General features: G+C 43.4%; 1 protein-coding gene across 4 annotated transcripts in view; it reads left to right on the top strand.

Moving 5' to 3' along the window:
• The window catches only part of raraa (retinoic acid receptor, alpha a), a 176,827-nt gene extending 156,594 nt beyond the window's left edge, over positions 1-20,233 (top strand). For all 4 annotated transcript variants that reach the window (XM_055057572.1, XM_055057570.1, XM_055057571.1 and 1 more), the window contains 7 exons: positions 2,563-2,711; positions 7,200-7,341; positions 14,925-15,085; positions 15,191-15,367; positions 15,485-15,689; positions 16,193-16,351; positions 17,225-20,233. In XM_055057572.1, coding sequence (XP_054913547.1) covers positions 2,563-2,711; positions 7,200-7,341; positions 14,925-15,085; positions 15,191-15,367; positions 15,485-15,689; positions 16,193-16,351; positions 17,225-17,421 — 1,190 coding nt within the window. In that variant the 3' untranslated portion in view covers positions 17,422-20,233. The remainder of the gene's footprint in view (positions 1-2,562; positions 2,712-7,199; positions 7,342-14,924; positions 15,086-15,190; positions 15,368-15,484; positions 15,690-16,192; positions 16,352-17,224) is intronic.
• The last annotated feature ends 595 nt before the right edge of the window (positions 20,234-20,828 follow it).

The following is a 20,828-nucleotide window of genomic DNA, read 5'->3' as shown; positions in this document are numbered from 1 at the left end:
ACAGGCCTCCAGAAGCCAGCCATTGTATTTAATTACAGGTCGTCGGCCCCCTCACAGACTCTTGTCCTTGTGTCCTAGATTTCCATGGGTGCTCTCATTAAGAGAGTGTACATTCAGTATGGGTGAGTGTGTGTGAGAGAGAGAGAAAACTAATCACTTCCTTAATTGTCCTGTGAAAACTATACATCTGAGATTTTAGTGTACATTTCTCTGGCTCCTCAGGATATGTTCTGTTCTTCTTCTTCAGTATTCATGCCCATGAAGCACCTAAAAGCACCACGCCGTAATGAGCCCCCGTCAAGCATGGCGGGACAGCGAACAGAACTGAATGGATTTCTGATGATGAGAAAATATGCCACGTTATGTAAGCGCTGCCCTGTTTAAGCTTAATTTGCTTGACGTGAGCGTAGTGACTGCGTCGCCCAGCGGCATGGGCCACAGTGGCTCCCAATGACCCCTGCGTCAACGGCGAAGCTTCCCTCACTGCCCCTCCATCTCATGTCTGCTTCACTTAATACTCTGCTACTCTGCTTTGTTCTGGAGAGACCGCAGAAGTTTCTCGTTGTCTTTTTTTGTGCTTCCGGTAAAAAAAAAAAAGGATGTTTCACTGTGTGCTAACAGAAGGGCTCTTTCACTTACATCTTGGCCTTTTTGTTTGGCTCTTCTCCGCTTTCTGACTGGAGAAACTTTTATTGATTTTTCTCTTTACCTCCAGCTGCCATCTGCAACCTGTGGAAGGTGGTACAGAACGTCTGGATCTCTCAGTGTTTAAACCCAATACCCCAGTGAGACCCGCCGAGTGCAAAACTTCCTCCTTCATGAAATGTAACCACAATCTGAGTGGCGTCAGAATTTAGCAGTTCTGGGATTTTTCTTTTGTCTTTGGAAAAACATTACTAGCCATTTCTCCTGCTACCCGCACAAGACTCTTATGTTTATTTTGGTTGTTTTTACCCAAAATGCTCTGCGCTGTAGTCCATTTCCTGCTTTGGGAGCAGTCTCTGGTTCGCTTGGCATTCGCATTTGAACCGTACCAGAGTTCGCTTCAGTCGAACCCAGACGTAGGTTTGTAAACATAAAATGCTCATCAGACTTCAATCGCTCATTTTATGTGCGATTTTCTAATATAACCAATATAATATTTTTGGGATTTTCTTCTTTCTGTTTGTGATAGATTTTAGTTCTGCAATAAGACACAATGCCAACTATAGACCATTGCATCTGTAGTTGGCATCACTCATTGATGTTGAAATGAAATATGGAGCTTCCTGTAGTTGGGCTTAACTGTACTGACACCAGAAACCCACTTGGACCTGCTTGATGTGTTTCAGATAACAGACTGCGAACAGGCATCTTACTGTGACTGCAGCTCTAGCCATGGGGCACTTTGTCCTCTCCCTCTCCCTCTTTCTCGTCTCGCTAGTTTCCAGTAAAAACAACGTTTCTAATGCGTGAATATATTTTTGTATTTATAAGCTGTAATTCTTCCTTTGAATTTCTTCATCTGGAGCATGACAGATGAAGTCTACCTCTTTAAACTAATCGTTGCTGGCAGTGAGGGGAATAAAAGAAGTAAATCTTTAGAGCTCCCGTAGACAAAGCCAGCACAGACATGCTAGAGTTTCAAAAGCTTCATGAAAACAAATGTTATTGAAGCCCATTGGCAGAGCTGCACTATTTTAAAGTGCAGCTCAGATCTTAGCTGGTTCCACTCCTTGCCCGCTTTCGCCTGACCGGAGCGGGCTCGGCATCAGCACTCGCCAAAGCAGGATTATAGACTTATTTGGTCAAGGGTTGGCCGTCTGTTGTGTGAATGCAGATTTTATAATTGATTTAAGAGCAGTGTTTTGTAACACACTCTCTATTGAGGTCAAAGTCCAACTCTTATTACATGAAGACAGGTTTTGTCCTCCATAATCCCAGCGCCACATGTTGTTTGTTTGGTCGGTGTAACCTTGACAGCCACCAAGATGGTTTCTGTTGCACCTGCCGCGCAACAGAAACGTTGCAGCGCGCCCTGCTTGTTTTGAACGAGTCCGTTGCAGCCTGCGATCGATCCCGCGGTCAATCCAAGCACGCATGCTTTAGAGAAACGCTGAATTTTGAAAACGGAGGCAGTATTCCAGGTCTTGTATCAGACAAACCAGACTTTGAACCTCTCTGTCAGTGTGGCCGCCTCGTGCTGCTCTCATACACACAGATGCATAATATGACCCATGAGTGAGATTTCTGCAGTGATTCCAGCCGTTGCTGGTTTGATAAGAGACGTTTTCCCACTGAAAACACCTGATAAGAAGCTCATCTTTGACTTTAAAGCTCTTTTCCAATGCATGCCTACAAGTTAGCCTTTTTGTGATTTGTATTGGACATAGCTAAGCATATCTGTTTGCAGGAGGAGAGGGGGGAATTGCTTAAGATCTGTGTCTGGGTGTGCGCTCGTGAGATTGTGTTTATCCCCGCTCGTATCGATTAACGCCGAACGTCTGTCAGCGCCGGCCTGATAGTGTTTGCTAACCCCGCTCTCATTGCTCTCTCTTTTTTTCCCCCCTCTCCTCTCCGCAGCAATAGAGACCCAGAGCACCAGTTCAGAAGAGATAGTGCCAAGCCCGCCCTCGCCTCCCCCGCCACCCCGCGTCTACAAGCCCTGCTTTGTGTGCCAGGACAAGTCCTCAGGGTACCACTATGGTGTCAGCGCCTGTGAAGGCTGCAAGGTAAGACTTCCCCCGGCCTTCCTCTGAATCTGCCAAGCAAGCAGGATTTTCAGCAATCTCACACCCTTTGTGTGATTTGCACCACAAAAAAGCGGAGGCCCCCCACCCCCCACACCCCCACCTCTTTAGTATGTTCAGACCAGATTTTCACTTCTTTTTGAGATTTTTCAGTGTTGGATGCTAGAATCTGATTCGGAATCATAAGTTGGGAGTTTTTCTCAAATCTAACTTGCATTATCATCAGTGGGACTTCTACCATCACTCGTACATTATACAACAAGATCTCTCCTGTGATGGATGCTCCTTTTATCAAATGAAATGTCATCTGTGCAGGATTTCAGATTTTCGCCCGTTATCAATGCCGCACAGGTGTTGAAGAGGCCGCGTAACTCTCATCTGCTCCCTTATCAGCTGATAGTTGCTGTGTGTGCATACATGTTCTCCTGCTGGAGGTGAACACGCAGTATGTTTATTTAGCCGATTCCCTGGCGAAGCAGGCCGGTAGTTTGACATAGGATGAGACGGAGGTGTCCTTTTACTTTACATGTATTCACATAAAGAGGTGCACTGATCTGAGATGAGATTTTGAGCAGGCGAAACTGACTTAACTATGTTTCATTATTTTAAAATATCATCTGTAGCAGATCTATCTTTGTCCTGCATGGAAATATTGGGCAGAAAGTCTTAAAAACTGCAAAAGTGTTGTGAAGGTCTGGATGAATGGCTGGCATTTCTGTGGAAAATAGTTTCTGCAGGGTCTTGCAGGTAGAACATGTTTGCTTTATGGATTTTCATATCCAGTCCTAAATTCTTGTTAACTCCTGAAAAGCTTTTCCTCCCACAAATTATCCTGTTATCGTTTCTTCAGAGAAACAAAACCCAAACGTTTGTTAGTAACCACCATAGTGGTTACTAACAAATATTCAATCATATATTGAATATTTGGCTTGAGAATGCCAATCTTCACAAGTCAACTAAAATCCATCATCAAAGCTGCGTTTGAAGGTGATGAAGCCATGTAAACACCAGAGACGGGTACGAGAGCTGAGCAGCAGCAACGTCTCTGGATCTAATTTCACTGAACTTACCTGGACTTTTCTAAAAAGAGAATTCCGAAAAATTGTTGTGCTTTGATTACCGAAACAATGACTTCTGAGTTTCCAAAAGTGGGTCACTGGGTCACAAGGCTGTAGAAACTGAAAATGCTCAGATTTCCGTCACCAGCCAATTTCTCTTGAATACTGCAGAAGTCTTTGTAATGAGAAATGATAACCATAGCCCAGTTAACCAAAGAATGCTTTTTGCATTAAATAAAAATGTGTAACAATTTAAAAAGGAACTAAAAATCAGCCTGTTCTGTTGCTGAAACAGCACTAAAACCAAAGTTTTGATGCACTATTCCTTGTTCTGTACATTATTGAGTGCATCATTGATTTATTTTTCCAAACACTTTGTCCTGCAACATTTACTTCTCGCTGGAGTCATATGGCCTGCTTTGAATCTGTACAGACCTGAACAATGAGTCGTTCAGTTTGGGAGTTTATTGCAGAATTCTGCAAAAAACAAACAACTTTTTTCTCCTCTAATTATCACCAGGACAAATCTGGAATACTTTTTTTTTTTTTTACCTTAACGAAAAGGTTTCCAGGAATCAGACTGATTGAAATAACAGTTTATTAGGCTGTTCCTAAATCAGAGCTCCTCTCAGTGCATTTATGTTTATTCCTTACTCTGTTAGCAGTGCTCTGTGATCCAACTTTTCAGATTCAGTTTCTGGTTTAATAGATTTTTTTTTCTCACTTTTTTTTCTTTGAAAAAAGTTTACGAATGCCAAAATTTGTTTTCAAAATTGGCTTTTATTTCAGCCATTCCTTCTGTTAGTTGACCTGAATTCAGAAACCAAATCATTTGATACTGTAAATAAAACAAGATGGCGGCTCCAGGAGGACTGACATGACCTGAAGTATGGAACCCCAATGCACAACGAGTGCATTGGTGGAAAAAGTTTCTTAATTTCCCTAAAGTTAAATCTTCTTGTTACTGTATTGGTTTAAAAGTCTTAAAAAGCTGATTAAAAAAAAAAGGAAGCAGAACCAAGTCTGACCTGTAGTCTGTACACCAGTTGTTAGTGGTGACCTGTGTGTGTGGAGACGTAACTGAGGCTTTAGTGGGTCATTTCCACCACAAAGCCTCATCCAGCCTCCGCCGTGCGTTCACTCCATCTCTGCAGCACTAATTCGAGAAGTTTGGGGAGGATGGGGCGTATCTCTGACTTCAGAGGAGATGTCTTGGTATAGGATGTTCAATAATTCAACACTACAGGCAACCAGGAGAATGTATATAGTGTCTCATTTGAGACTGGGGTAAGTTGAGGGTTAGCAGCATCAGCTTCGCTGCAGCATGCCAAACTACAAAGGCATATCCTGGGGGCTGCAGCGAGCTGGGGAAACGAACAGGGGGGTTGGTGGTGTGTGTGTGCACGTGCGAGTGTGTGTGTGTAAGGGGGGGGTGCATGTTGAGCTCTGCTGCTTGGGAGACAGCTCTTTCATTTGTTGTTAAAGAAGTTCCACCGCCCGCACATACTTACCAGGAATGCACTTTTTTTCTTCTTTTGCCTGCAGATATTAACACTTAGCGTTAAATATGCATAGCCACCTCTTCATGTTTATGTTTCTATCTTGGAGGTACAGCAGTGCGGAGAAGTTTGCGGTATCCAGCGCCATCAGGCCCCTCCCCACTTTGATAGCTGCTCTGCAGCTCTAGTTTGCTGCGACTTTTTGGATGTAAGAAAAAAGAACGCCCTCTACGTCTGCGGTGGCTCGCGTCAGCTGCTCCGTATCAGGGTGGAGGGCCATGTCATGGGTTCAGGAAGGTACACTCTAAGTAGGAGGCTGGGTTAATCTGGGAGCAGTGAGAAAGTCACAACTCCTCCACTTCCCGCTTAACCACACAGAGGCACAGCACATACGTAACGTCTCCTAACGCCGATGAGACGAGAAACGCATGACGAACGGAACCACCAATGTGTTGCTGCCACCTCCCATCTTTTCCCCTGCACTTCTTGCAGCTCTCATCTCCTCCGATCTCTTCAGGGCGACTGACAGGCCCGCTGAGGGCTCTTGTTGGCGTTTGGATTAAGCGCTGATACAAAAAGAGGCTTAAAGGCCGCAGGAAGCAATGACTCCAAAACGGAGGAGGAGGTTCTCGTGTGAGTGGGGAGGGAGCTCCGCCCTATCAGAAGATGCTCCGAGGGGCCACCTGCGCCTCGTGTGGTCGGGAGGGAGCGGGTCAATCCCCTCGTGACATCCAGGTCAGGGTCAGGACTCTATCGGATCAAAGAGGAGACAGAGATGCGCACACAAAGACCAGCAGACTAATCCCGCCTCAAATAAAATGAAAACTACAAGCCTTGTTGTCCTTCGTCGTGTTATCTGCTCAGACTCACTCATCTGTAGTCCTGAGGAAACGCTGCTGCACAGCTGTTTCTGCTCTTTAACTAACCCAAAGAAACCCGTGTAATAACTCCCCGTAGAACATATTTGTTTGAAAATCGGACCCAGATATAGCATTCACTCTGAAATATGTTCGATAAGGAGCCGACTGATGGCACCGTCTTGCTCAGCGGCATGAGAAACGGGACACACAGTGCACGTTTCCTCTTTTTTTTTTAGCTGATCCGAGGCCCGGCTCACTTCCACTCTGCGGTGACGGCCTGGAGATGTGAGAGGAAAGCTGGTGATCTGAGCAGGGAGGACAAATTGCGGGCTTATATCTACCAGCCATCTGTCGGCTAGCACGACTAATCCAGCAGCATCGGATGGGGCTCCCATCCCCCACCCCCACCAACAAAACATCAATCCTGACACTGACCTGTATTGCATCCATCCACAGCCTCTGCTTCTTTTGCACCAGTTGTTGCCTGGTTTGCGTTAACCTTTTCTTTCTTTAGCAACACCAAATCAGAGATTACCAGTGAGTGTGTATTGAGGATGGCTCAGTTTACAATGGATGGCTTTTCAACTCATCTGTTTACTTGTTGCAGAAATCAGTGTTTAATGTTTGCTGAATGGCTTGAACCTCATATTAGTGATTATTCTGGCTAGTCTGAAGGATTTTAGGGTCAGACAGATAACGGAATGCTAATGCTAACACCACAATTTCACATAAAAGATTCACAGATCGGGCATTTCAAGACCAATTCCAGTTTCTTTAAGGCCTGACCTGCTGCTAACTGCCATAGCTCCATCTCTTTTAACTGCAGCTTTAAAGCTGTTTTCCATTTGGGTCGCGGGTTCAACTTCACATATTGCTAGGCGTTTTGTAGTCGTGAGGATGAATGTTTCATGGCGATCGCGGGGAAACGCTTTGAGACGGTTTGGCAGGATGTCAACCGTCATGTAGAGAAAATGGAATCGGAACAGTCAGAATTAGCATTTTTACCCAAATGCTGGTTTCATCCTGTTCTCCCTGTGTGTTTCTGTCCTGTAGGGATTCTTTCGGAGAAGCATCCAGAAGAACATGGTGTACACTTGTCACCGGGAGAAGAACTGCATCATTAACAAAGTCACCCGCAATCGCTGCCAGTACTGTCGGTTACAGAAGTGCCTGGAAGTTGGGATGTCTAAGGAGTGTAAGTATAAACTTGCAGTTTCCGCAAATCCTTTGCACCCAGGCCAGAGCGGCAGATCTCATCATGGCTGTTTTAATCCTGCAGTGTCACGGCAGCACAAAATGTTACTTGGCCTCAGCTCACAGTGTTGCGTAAGCAGTGTTTGCTGTTTGCACGCATCGGCTTTGACAGGGATTCAGGTGTGAATGCTGATGCTTCATTTACAGATTAGTATCTCACATGTGGATCAGTTTCCTGAGAATCTGATCAATGAGTGATGAGCAGGAGGAGAGATTCCATCAGGACAGAAAAGAGACGGAGATGTCATATTTAATTCACATGTACTTACTCTTCTTATCAGTGTTTATTATTCAATTTACAGAAATCCAAGTTTGTAACATTTTATTAATACACTGTTAGAAAACAATTTTTTTCTTCTAAAAACTTTTTGGGATGAAAAATATTAACAGAAATGAACTGATAATGTCACAAAAATGTCATCAATTTAGTCAGAAGATGAAATTTCTCTCAGTCAAATTAGAATAAAAACCTGACCTGATTTAGAAAAATGGACGTTATTTTTGGATTCAGAGAGAAAACATAATCCTAATGCGGTTGAAAAAATATAGACAACTTTCAGAAAGTATTTTTTTGTAACCCAGTGTCATCCATCCATCAATCCATCCATATACTTTAAACATGAGTTAGAAAAAAAACTGTAGACTGGTGTGAACTTCGAAGACCTAAAAAATGGAGGAGCCGTGGAACCGCTGTTGCTTTCTTGAGGATGATGGACTGGACTGTGTGTGGGGAAAAGGGCAGCCATGTTCACTGAGTGGCAGTGACAGTGTTTGCGTGTCCAGGCTCTGGCAGGCCCTGTGATGAATACGTTCTCACCTGCCGAGAGCCAAAGAGCAGGCGTCTGCTCCCATCATGGAGGACGTCGGTGAACACACACCGCCCACCGGGCAGCCAGAAACAGTCATTGACAGAGGTGTGACCACTAGGAGTTCGGAGGCCGGTGCGGTGTTCAACCTGGTCACGTGACTCACCCTCAGCCCCCATGCAGCGACGCACAGCCCAACCGCATTTGTTGTAGCAAATACAAGAATCAATAAAAGTCAAGTCCAGAAAGGCTCTTCCTGCTTCCTCCACCTGTTCAGACGCATGCAGCCAGTCGGTGCTGCTCTCTGCGCCTCACGTCTTTACACAACTATTTACCTCGTGGTTGGGCTGCAGGAAGCGCTCCCCGTGCAGCAGCACTGTGGCTTACAGTAAAACAAGTTATCCTCTGAGCTCCTTACCTTTGAATGGGGCCATTAATCATGCTTACAAGTATCACAGCAGCCTTCTCTACGCACAGCTGCACACTGCATTCAAGCAGTGCTGCGGAGTGGAGCTGGAGAGCCATCTAGTGACGAAAAAGTGGTACAGCAGAAAATAGTTTCCTTGAATGGACTCCTGGCTGGGGATTTAAATGTTTTCACTGCTGTGCTGAATTGATTTCTTTGTTGTTGTTTTTTATTATTCTGCAAGCGGTTTGTGGTCGTTTTGTGGACAGTGTGGGCAGATTGCTCATCCTCTGGTCAGAGAAAATGACATTGGTCAGTGAAAGTTTCCAAAAAAAAAAAAAAAAAAAACGGGAGGCTGGTGCTGAGGGAGAGGCAGGCCATCTGGGCCCACCGGGGACTCTGACATCGGCTCGCGCTCATCACAACACCCACTCCTGCATAATAACAACGCTCAGGCTGCAATTATGCATGCGCAAGGTGACAACCCAAGAACGAGTGAATGCGAAGGCATCACCAAGACCAAAACCAGTCTCCTCTGCGCAGGAAGTGGACCGGCGAAGGGCGTCTTGGTGACCTTGTGTCTGTTGGCAGACGGCTCCAGGCGACAGCGCCAGGCCTTCTGCCAGGTGGCAATGCCAAACAAGACAGAAGTGGGGGACAAGGAGGGGGTCCAGGGAGGCGCTCAGGGGCTTTAGAGAAAGTGCCTATAATCCTCCTGCCTGGTTGATATTAACATGACGGCATGTGGTAAAGGAAGAGAGCTAATTATGACCTGAAAGGAAGGTTGATCCGTCATAGTTTGCACCCAGCCATGAAAAGAGGGAGTGAGACGTCCACCCATGTTTAGACTGCTCAGGAAACATCAGCTCATTTATCTTTGATCTCAGCCCAGAATGCAGTCTCACACCTAGAGGAAAGTCATGTCTCCAGGGGTTTATTAGCTGAAAGGCTGACGTTGCTTTTATCTCAGCCTTTAGTGGAAAAAGTAGGTGGGAAGTCCTGCAGGGTTCATGTGCTATAAACTTAACGTTGCAGCGATTTCCCTCAGAAAAGCTTCTAAGGCCAGTGGAAAGGGACGCTAGGCTAGTCATCCAGCAGCCTTACGTGTTTTTGAGTTGAAAAAGATTGAAAGTTGACAGGAAATTTGAAAGTATGACTAAGTAATCATGTGCTATTGGAAGACATTAACACTAGCTTAACACCAACTACAGTCTCACAAAAAGGCAAACGCAGCAAAAAAATAACAAAATACAATTAATATAAATATAAGTTCTTTACACTTCAGTCGTTTCATCTAAATTAAAGTGTCCAAAATCTTTTAATCCTTTGTCACTTTTTTTGCTGAAGTTGTCAGCATGTAGAGCAGTAAAGACAGGAAGTGGTTATAAATAACACCTGACCTCAGTCTCCCTGTGTGTTCACACACTGACCATCGGTCGCTGCCATTGTGCTTCCCACCGTTTCATCAAAGAGACTCTTTACTATCACTAGAAACCTTCTAGTATAATGTAAATATCTGTATGACCCTCAGTCCTGTGAGCAGGCTGCATTATCAGGTGATGTAACACCAGCTGCTGGCATAAAGGAGGTTTTTACTATTATGAGTTTAAATTAAGGACGACATGTTGAGATAAACTCTATTTTAAACTGTTCCTTACTAAGTCAACAACATAACGGAGTTGCTATGTGATCATCCCAGAGGAGTGGCTTCAACTCAGCGACTCAATCCAGTCTGCTGGGTTTCCTTAAATGGACATTTAATGCCCTGTTTGATAACTAGCATCAGTTGGAATGTGTGCGAATGAATTGAGGTTACTTTTATTTTTGGTAAAGTGCCTCAAGACCACATTTGTTGCGGAATAAACTGAATTGAATTAGCATCTTCTGTTAGCGACTACCGTAATTAGCATCACTAAAACAACTCTCTGTGTGTATTATCTCATCATTTTAAAATGTTTAAAGTAGCTAACTTCCCTCAATAAGTGTCCACATTTAAGGGTGTTACCATGGAAACCTGGTAGTGAGGTGTACATACATTTGTTATTAGCATATCAGTATTGGGTCCGATAAATAAAACTAGGCCAACATTAACTACAGATATTTCTCTTTATCTTGTTGCCATGTGTTTGGAGCGGTCTCTGTCCCCCAGTTTCACCTCCTCTTGTTTGTCAAACTCCCAACATCACCCAGACGGCCACATTTTCCTTCAGGAAGGCTTTACACAGTGACAAAGTAATAAAAGTAAAAATAAGATGAAGCCCCGAATGATGGAGAACAACACCAAGTGAGGACATCAGCTGAGGAGGCCAGATGGGGGAGAGAGAGAGAAAACGGAGAGAGTGGAGGAGGAATATGAGAAGCTGAGGGTGTGTGTGTGTGTGTGTGTGTGTGTGTGTGTGTGTGTGTGTGTGTGTGTGTGTGTGTGTGTGTGTGTGTGTGTGTGTGTGTGTGTGTGTGGGGGTGTGTGTGTGTGTGTGGAGAGGGGGGTTCATCTCTGTGAGCTGCAGGAGCAGGGGGAGAAACATTGACATTTTTATCTTTCCATTGAATTTAATCTGTGTGATGGACGAGCTGCCAGCGCTTTAATTTTCCTCACACGAATTATCCCAGTCTGCCTACCTCTGTCTGTTTGTGCTGCACACACAGACACACACCTACACACACACACAGACACACACAATACACACCAGTGCTGAAATCCAGCTTGAGAATGACTGACTGACTGATGTGTCATCAATGTTTTCTATGACTCTCTTGCTCCTGTAAATCATAAATGGAATAAAGACGTAAATATAAACGATTTGGGATGAATGTTGCTCTATTAGCATCCATATTGTTTTAATATGTTTAGAAAAGATGCATTTATTGAAGCTGACAACACACACACACACACATGTGCGTACGTGTAACAGGAAACCAAGACTCATTCATTTGCATGATCCCCGAGCTCAGGCCTCCTCTACACCCCCAAGTTATTGCATGTGGCAATCCGCCATGACAGATCGCCAGTCGCGCCTAATAGTTCTTTAATGACTTCATTAAACTGTGTTGTGCGGCATATGATTGTGCTGCCAATTTGTCAGTGCGGGTAATGTCTGGGCACTGGGGATGCCCCACTTTTATTTGTGAATTAATTGGACATGGGCTCTGCCGCTGCCCTCCACTCCTCCCTCCCCAAACACAAGACTGATTCCCAATCAGGCCCACAAGCAGGGCTGGCCCAGATCTACTGAGCAGCTTAATACACATGTACACAAACCACCTCCAAAGCTGAGCGCTGTCAGACAGCCTGGACCCTCACTAAGACGTAATTATGTCATAAGCAGAAATGGAAACGGAGAATATTTTTTGCTGTTTTTAATGTGGGGAGGAAAGCAACTTCCTTCTAAGTGTCGATAAGCCCTGTGAAGGAACACATTAACATGATCACAGCAGGGTCGTCGTCTCACGTTGTGGCAAACGGTGCTTAGCGGCAACATAATGCAGGATCAGACTTCCAGCCCCCGCCTTCCTGCTTGCCTTAATGTTCTCCCAGGCAGGGAGGCCTGTCTGTGGGCTGATGAATGAGCTGCAGCTCAGAGCTGTGCGTTCCCCTCTTTGGCCCCAGTCCATGGCCAACCCGCTATCAGAGACAGAGACTTCCCAACAGGCCTGGCGCGACGACCCTTTTTGGTCAAGGTTCGGATCGAGACAAGGAAATTCTGATCTCGGGTCTGAAAGAGGAGACAATGCAGGTTTACCATGTTGAGATGGAGATAAGAGTTGATGAGAAGTGATTGGTTTGAGGTAAAAGAGTGTTTATAAGGTTTCTCCTGATCAGGTTCCCTTGGTCACAGATACTGATCAGAGTTACTTAGGAAAAGGTCTTTGTCAATACCAAGACTAAGTATATTTAAGGAATACTGTAGATGTTAGCTTCTGTTGCAGTGCTAAGACGCTTTTCACTGTGTGTTAGTCCACATTAAAGTATATTTGGTATTTGAACTATTAAAATGGGCCGTTAGAGGTGTTTTAGAAAGATCTCATGTATTTGCAGATTGTAGGGACTGGCGAACAGTGTGGCTCATGAATACCTGGGGGTTTATCCAAAAGGTCACAAGGCTTATTGACCAGGAAAGGACACAAAGCCTCAGTTCACATTTGCAAAGACAATTTTTGCAACAATCTTTGATAGCAAAGTTTTAATGCAGTTTGATGAACTGCTATGCTAATACTAGCCAGACTCTAGTTTTGTGTCATGACTATTTGTCTTTTGTGAAAATCTTGTGTAAAAGCTTAGTCTGCGTCGTAATGCCGCAGACTATCTCCATCGTTACAAAGGACAAAATGTTTGGGGGAAACTCCACAATCTTCAGGTCAATGGAATAGTCTACCAAACCATCAGTACAACCTTCCAAGAATTGCTTTTAAGAAAAGGTCATGAATCCTAAACATGAATTATATCGCACACTAATAACACATCAGGAGTTGAGTTGTGTCAGCAGCTCTGTTACCAGTCTTTTGTCGAGACATCCTTAACATCCACCATGTTTATTTCTGGAGAAGAAAATGACTGGGACAGTGAGAGCATGTTGTAAACCAAGAGAGAGAGGAGGAAGAGAAAAGGCTGGAGGCTTTCCCCCCGTTATGGGCGCTACAGCCGAGCCCTTTTAAAACCATTACAGGCAAGATATTTGTCATATTATGTTATTACATTAGCTGGGACCCCTAATGAAAGTTGTAGCAATTTGTCAGCCTTATGGATAGATCCATCCCCCTCTACTATTTATCAACTTGCACCCCTTCTCACCCAATCTACACATACACACACACACACACACACACACACACACACACACACACACACACACACACATACACACACACACACACACAGCCTAATCAGAGCCGGCGTGGATAGGCTGGGAGATATGGATCGGCCTTGTAATGGGATTCCAATGCTAAACACCCGCCCCGTGTTTTTTGCCATTTGGGGTGATCATGCTCTCAGCCAGATCGCCTAGAGGGAAACAACAGTGGATTATGTCGAGCTTTTTTTCCTCCTTCTTCTTATTCCCTCTCCTCACACCATTAGCGCAGCCGCTCCTGGATGCAGCTGTCTCACAACATTTGTCTTTCAGCCTCGGATAACAAAAGGAGCCGTTTCTGCCGCCCCGCCGCACACAATATCACATCTTTAGTTCCTGTCAGGAGATTTTAATCATGTCTGAATGGATTTAAAAATTAACATGAGTCAAGAATTCCCTTTGGATGAAAATTATTGTTTTTGGTTTTTTTGGTTATTTTGTTGTTTTTTTTACAATTGTAAAATTGTAAATTCAGTTATTTGAATTCCTTTTTGAAACAGGAACCCAGTTCCTCCATGATTATTATTATCATCATCATCATCATCATCGTCACAGTTCTGATTACAGACTTGTAACTTTGCAAAAGTTTTCCTGCACCATGGACTGTTTCCATTTTGTCAAAACCACAAACTTCACTTCAGTTTTATTGGGTCTGCATGTGATAAACAAACTAAAAGTAACACCTAATTGTGAAGTGAAATAATAAAAAAAGACATGGATTTCAAATTTGTTTATAAAATAAAATGAAGGCATAGATGGGAATAAAAACAAATAATTTTTTTATTATGATTGTCAGTATAACATCTCAGACAAAACAATTAATGAAAATGTTGTTTGACCTGTTCATCTTTCTGATTGGCTACCAGTCAAATTGATCAACTAGCTGTACTCAAGCAGAGTGGCTAGCTAAGGTAAAGGCAACATTTATGCTAAATAAATGCAGAAATCATAAACCCTTTCATGCAGAAATTATAAAAGATATTTTCTCCAAATACAAAGTTATTTTGAAAATACATCAGTAGTGTTGTCCTACAGGGGTTACTTAATGTCACTATATATTTGTGTACCTGTATGAGTCGTCTACAGTAGAAGGAGGGACTGATATTTCTGCCATATTGAATATAACAAAAATGTTCTTGCACTTGCAGTGACTAGCCAGTAGTCGATGATGTATTATATGATGCACTACTGTCCACTTGAGTGGTCTGTGGGCATTTATAACATAAAAATTCACAAGAAACATAAGAAAGTGGCTTTCAGACAGCTGTCCCCTGCAGTGACTGATGGCTATATGTTCAAAAACATTCCAATAGTCGATGCCTCCTTGGTTTGTAGCGTTGTCTGAAAGCAGGTCTCCGTCCAGAATCTGATGCTGCTTGGGGAAACGTTTGTGCTTGCAGCTGTAAACGTGTCCACCCATATGCGACTCATTATGTAACCTTTGTGTTTCCTTCGCTCTGAGCAGCGGTGAGGAACGACCGGAACAAGAAGAAGAAGGATGAGAAGAAGCAGGAATGCACAGAGAGCTACGTGCTGAGTCCCGACACGGAGCAGATGATCGACAGGGTTCGCAAGGCGCACCAGGATACTTTCCCCTCTCTCTGCCAGCTGGGCAAATACACTACGGTCAGTGAGTGGAAGCATAGCCATCTGTGTTATTTCAGCTTTTTGGGGTTTTTTTCTTTTTAATGTTGGATAAGCCACTATCTGACCTGCTACTGATCTTCACAGTCTAACAGCTCAGAAAGGCGAGTGTCTTTGGACATAGACCTGTGGGACAAGTTCAGCGAACTGTCCACCAAGTGCATCATAAAGACGGTGGAGTTCGCGAAGCAACTGCCGGGCTTCACGACGCTCACCATCGCCGACCAGATCACTCTGCTCAAAGCCGCCTGTCTGGATATTCTGGTACAAATATTTACTCATCTTTCCGTCTCGGTTCAGAATTTCACATCAGATTTTAGTTATTTAAATGACTTATCTCCTCAAAATGTTTGGTTTTTTTGTTTGTTCTCGGTTTTCCAGATACTGCGCATCTGTACACGTTACACACCAGAGCAAGACACCATGACCTTCTCAGACGGCCTCACGCTAAACCGAACCCAGATGCACAATGCCGGCTTCGGTCCCCTCACTGACCTGGTGTTTGCCTTCGCCAACCAGCTCCTGCCTCTGGAGATGGACGACGCAGAAACGGGGCTTCTTAGCGCCATCTGCCTGCTGTGTGGAGGTAAAATCCTATCAGAGCTAACATTAGATTTGATGCGTATTTCCTGCCCGTCAGCAAAATTTGCACTTTCTTCAAAAACATGATGTATGAAATTCTCTGCCTCCCTCTAGTGGAGTATCTAAGTATTACAGCTGGCAAGAATCTGAGATCAGTTTCTGTGTAAAAATGCAAAATCAATTCAAAAATCATTTGTAAAGTGGAAAATTGTGGCATAAAAATGCATAACATTGGTTAGAATTAAAATGAAGTTTCAGACCTCACTATAAATCCATAAATGTCTAATGCAACAACAATGGCAAAACTGTGGCTTTGATGTAAAAAATAAAAATCCAAAATCACATTTACTCTAGCTGCTGAAAAAATGCTCAAGTTTTAATGGATGTTGTTTTTTTCTCTAATTAGCAAAGAAACACAGCAACAGTCGATGATTACTATCTCATCTCTTGAGTTTACTGTATCCTTTTTTCCTTCATTTTCTTTTTCTTTCTTTTTCTGGTTTGCAGATCGGCAAGATTTAGAAGAAGCAGACAAAGTGGACATCCTGCAGGAGCCCCTGCTGGAGGCCCTGAAGATTTATGTACGGAAGAGGAGGCCCCACAAACCTCACATGTTCCCCAAGATGCTGATGAAGATTACTGATCTGAGGAGCATCAGTGCTAAAGGTTTGTTGTTCCTCACATGGAGAAACATCTCAACTTCACATCCGTCATATTTAACTTTCAACTGCTTTGGTTTGACTTGCAAATTAGGGCTGTCACTATTCGGATTTCTTTGATACAAATTCCAATCAGTTAAGAACAAGTTGCTCATCTAGAGATGATGTCAGATAATTCATTCAAACTAATGGCAGATAAACGACGTCATTTAAAACAATGCTAGATTTGTCATGTCAGCATATACATAAGTTGACGCTTAAAGATGTTGTAATTCAATCAGCTTACATCTTGCTTTTTTATGTAAAGCAATGCTAGAAGTGCTAAGCTAATGTTAGCATTAGCTTTGCGTTTGCTATGACTCAGCCGCTACCAAAACTTACAGAAAATATATTTGTCTTGCTTCATAAACATCGCTTTGCTTTGATAGAATTTAATGCTTAGTGTTTCAGCTGCTTTCTTGATCGTGAAGCGAGTCACATGACACACAGACTGAAGGCCTGTTGCTAAAGACAAAAGCTGAACAGAACTTCCATAGATCAGCAAATTAAAGTGTGGTCTTTAAAAATACCTTAAAAGTTAACTGAGGCTAATGGTAACTAGCTGCTAACAGAGCTAGCTAGTGTTTTGCGTCTGTCATGGATATTTATCACCAGGTGGCTGAATAAAGTTTGTACATTCCTGTGGAAATCCAGCTCTTAAATTCCATTCACATTAGCCTTAAAGAGTCTTAAAAAGTTCGACCTTTTCCAGGTTTCAGCGTGTTAAAGCCGCTACTGCAGATGTCTGGAATTGAGATTTTTGCTATTGATCGTAAAACAAAAAAAGAATGAATAAGTGGACAAAAGTTGATGTTGCTTTGTGCGTCCGTCCTGCCTGCAGGAGCGGAGCGTGTCATCACACTGAAGATGGAGATCCCTGGATCCATGCCGCCTCTCATCCAGGAGATGCTGGAGAACTCTGAGGGCCTGGAGAGCGGCGCTGTAGGCAGCAGGCCCAGCGGCGCCCCCCCAGGCAGCTGCAGCCCCAGCCTGTCCCCCAGCTCGGCCCAAAGCAGTCCAGCCACACAGTCACCATAGAGACGGCCCTCTCGTTTTCATCGTTTTCTTCTCTTCATGTCGTCTCCCAATAGAAAGGGGGACGGGGAGGAGGAAGGTGGGCTTCGATCCAAACTGCTGATCACAGGAGACTGGTGGAGACGCCTCCTTCTCTCCACCACACCCCCATCCTCCCACCATCCGACACAAGTCCACATCTCCTGATCTGCTTGCTGTCACTGCGGAACACTGTCCGGACAGGAGGGGGGAGGTGTGGGGGATCGAGATTGGGACGGACCGGACCGGACCGGGACGGGACGGGATGAGAGATGAACCCCGTAAACACCGACTCCTCCTTTTCCTCCACTTTCCTCAGAGTCACAGACGTTAACAAGTCCGGACGCATCGACCTGTACTGAATGAGTGAGAGCAGCACAACGGGATGAAGACATGGACATGGACATGGACAGAGACTGACTTGACAAACACCAGACACTTTCTTGTTGTTTCTCTGAGGCAGACTACAAAGTTGAAGACCCCACTCCTCAAAAGACTCTGGGTCTTTCCTTTGTTTTTTGTTTTTCTTTTTCTTTTGTGTTTCATTTTCAAACAAACAACAACAAAAAAAACAACAAAAAGATTTTGTACAAAAGATATATAAATATATATAGAAGAGTTAAGGAACTGTGGTGCTTGGCGCGTCCGGCAGCGAACGGCAGGCTGACACCAGGACGAGTTTACCGCGCTGAGATTAGAACTTGTTGTACTCCTTCACTGTTTGAATCTTTTTCATACCTATCAAAGAATAATGAGAGACGTTTCCGTTTCACGTTTGTATATTATTCTTAATAACAAGAAGATAAACAACAACAAGAAAAAAAAATACAAAAAAAAAAATGACATTGACATTTCTCTGGAGTCGTACACAAACACAGAAACGTGCACAAGAAAACCATGAATATCAGCTACTATTCCAGGTTGGATTTGTTTTCCTTTTAATCTAATCTTTTTTTTTTCTGTTCTGTTTTCTTCCCTAGAGAATGAAAAAAGAAAACTGATTGTATGAACTTGGTTGTATGATATTGTCACAGGTCCTTTCAAGAAATCAAATTAATGAAGAGTCATTATTAAGGTGTATTTTAAGTGGCTTTGAGTTTGTGTATATAAGCTGTATTCATTTCTTTAAAACTATGAAGAGTTTTAGGCCTCACATGATTTTTTTTTTAATTCCTCTTTTTGTGTTTTGTTCTAGTTTTTGTGATTCAAGAAAATACATTTTTGAGCACATTTTACCGAAGGAAGTTGTTTTTCATGCTTTGTGTCCCACTGGAGCGTGTTGGACGAGCCCTGCACCCGTCACTGTTCACACACTATTTAAACATCTCCGTTCTGCAGCCGTGTGTCGTCACGGCGTACAGAACGGTGACTAGGCACGGGCCGGTGTGATGTCATCGCCGTCTGATCCCAGAAACGCCACCATGTCAAAGTGTTTGCACAAAAACGTTTGTGTCAACAGGTCAAGAAAAATGTTATTTCTGGGCACATTAAGTCTGCTTTGTCAGGAATAAAAGTGCGTTTTTAATTCCATTTTTAAGAATTAATAACATTTATTTATTGGTTAATTTCATTTTGATTGAGTCTTCACATTTAATCAACCAAAATAACTAAGCAGAATATTAGGCTTTAAAAACTTATTATAAGCTGATGATCATTGTCTGCTCTAGAATTCAGCTCACAAGTGGGACTCAAAAATATTCATATCCCTGACAGTTTCCAAATTATTCTTATCCATGTTATTCAAGCAATTTTCAGACAGGAAGTGAGGCATTTGTCTGGAGATTATAAATATCTAAAAGCAGCGTCATTTTTTGTGTTTATTTCAATTCTGGCAACAACAAAAAAAGGTATGTTGAAAATTAGCTGTAACCTCAGTGATCAATTGAAAAATCTTCCCATTTAAGACCTGCTTGCCATCACCCTAATGTTTAGCTCCCAGTCAGCAGAAACATTTTGGTGATTTAAACAAACAAAAACATCACAAACTGCACAGGATGTGAATCATTATAGGTGTAACTCCAGTTTCAACAAGATGTTTCCCCATCGTGACGGTTGTTGCTTTTTGTGACTGGAAGTATTTCCAAATTTCACCTCATTTCTTTTACCCAGTAAAAAAAAAAAGTGGAACGGCTGTTTTCTCAGTTAGATGATTGGAGGAAGATGAAGTCCAACCTTTTCTACTGTCTCTCGTTATAAGAGAGACAGTAGAGGGCCTGGAATAGAAACAGTATCCAAAAAACAAAGTCTTACTGAGTATATTTGGTCTACTTTCTTGTGCAAATATCGGAATCAAATAAAGCAAGACAAGGACCTTGTGTTAAGTAAATAATTGATTCATTTTGATGAATTACTGCTTTCACTGGGAGATTAATTCACTTAAAACGCAGGGAAAATGTCCTGTTGTAAGTGAATTAATTTATCACTTTTTCATCAACATTAATGAATTATTTACTAAAAACAAGCTCCTATATTTTGCTGGAAAGTTGATTGTAATTTAGTTTGGTCTTATTTAAGATATTTGCGCTCTAAACTAGACCAAAAAAAAAAACTTGGTTAGACTTGGTGTTTTGACTGTGTGGGACACAAATAAATAAATACTACGTCGCCATTATTTTCTGTTAACGCGCTTCCTGTCTGGTGTCATCCGGTTCAACCCGTTCTCCATCCGGTGAAACTGAACTCCAGTAACCGGTTCTGTCTCGACGGGTCCAACAGAACCACACCCTGTTGGGCCTACATTGGTTCCAGTAACCGGTCCATGCCTGTAGTTAATAAATCAAACACTCCTGTCAGAGAACAGCTTCCGGTTTTTTTGTTTTTTAACATTGCAGCCGAAAAAAACGAACAAAAATGGCGAGTAAGCTGGCTCGGCTCGGCTCGGCCTCAGAGAGGGAGGGTGTATTATTACACTCCGTGTTAAACATGCAAGAGTTTAAATACTTGTATTGATGTGAGGGAGTGTGTGCGCTCTGTGTCGAACACCTGCCATGTTCTCGGTACTCTGAATGAGCGGGTTTGAGTTACCCAGACAGAAGTTCTCCCCAGAACCAATCAGCTTTCAGAACACATGTGCGTCAGATCCGGGCGCCCTGTGACTCACTTCACACTAACACGCCTTCACACCGTGAACCACGCCACATCCGGACCACAGTTACTGTACCGCACCGACGTCTCAGGAAGGAATCTTAATGTGTGCTCGGCCTGTTGCTTGTTTTTGTTCTGTGATGCGATCCCTAAAGTCTCCAATCACAAATGCTACTGAGCCCCCCATCCCCCTCCTCACACACACACACACACACACACACACACACACACACACACACACACACACACACCCGAACCCATTTTTGTTAAAACCTGGCCTGCCTGGACTCGTTGCAACATAGGAAGCC

Source organism: Poeciliopsis prolifica, unplaced genomic scaffold, assembly GCF_027474105.1.
Source record: "Poeciliopsis prolifica strain line A6 unplaced genomic scaffold, Auburn_PproV2 SCAFFOLD048, whole genome shotgun sequence".
Taxonomy (NCBI): domain Eukaryota; kingdom Metazoa; phylum Chordata; class Actinopteri; order Cyprinodontiformes; family Poeciliidae; genus Poeciliopsis; species Poeciliopsis prolifica.
The sequence above is the reverse complement of the archived record's forward strand: the minus strand, read 5'-3'. Positions and strand labels throughout refer to the sequence as shown.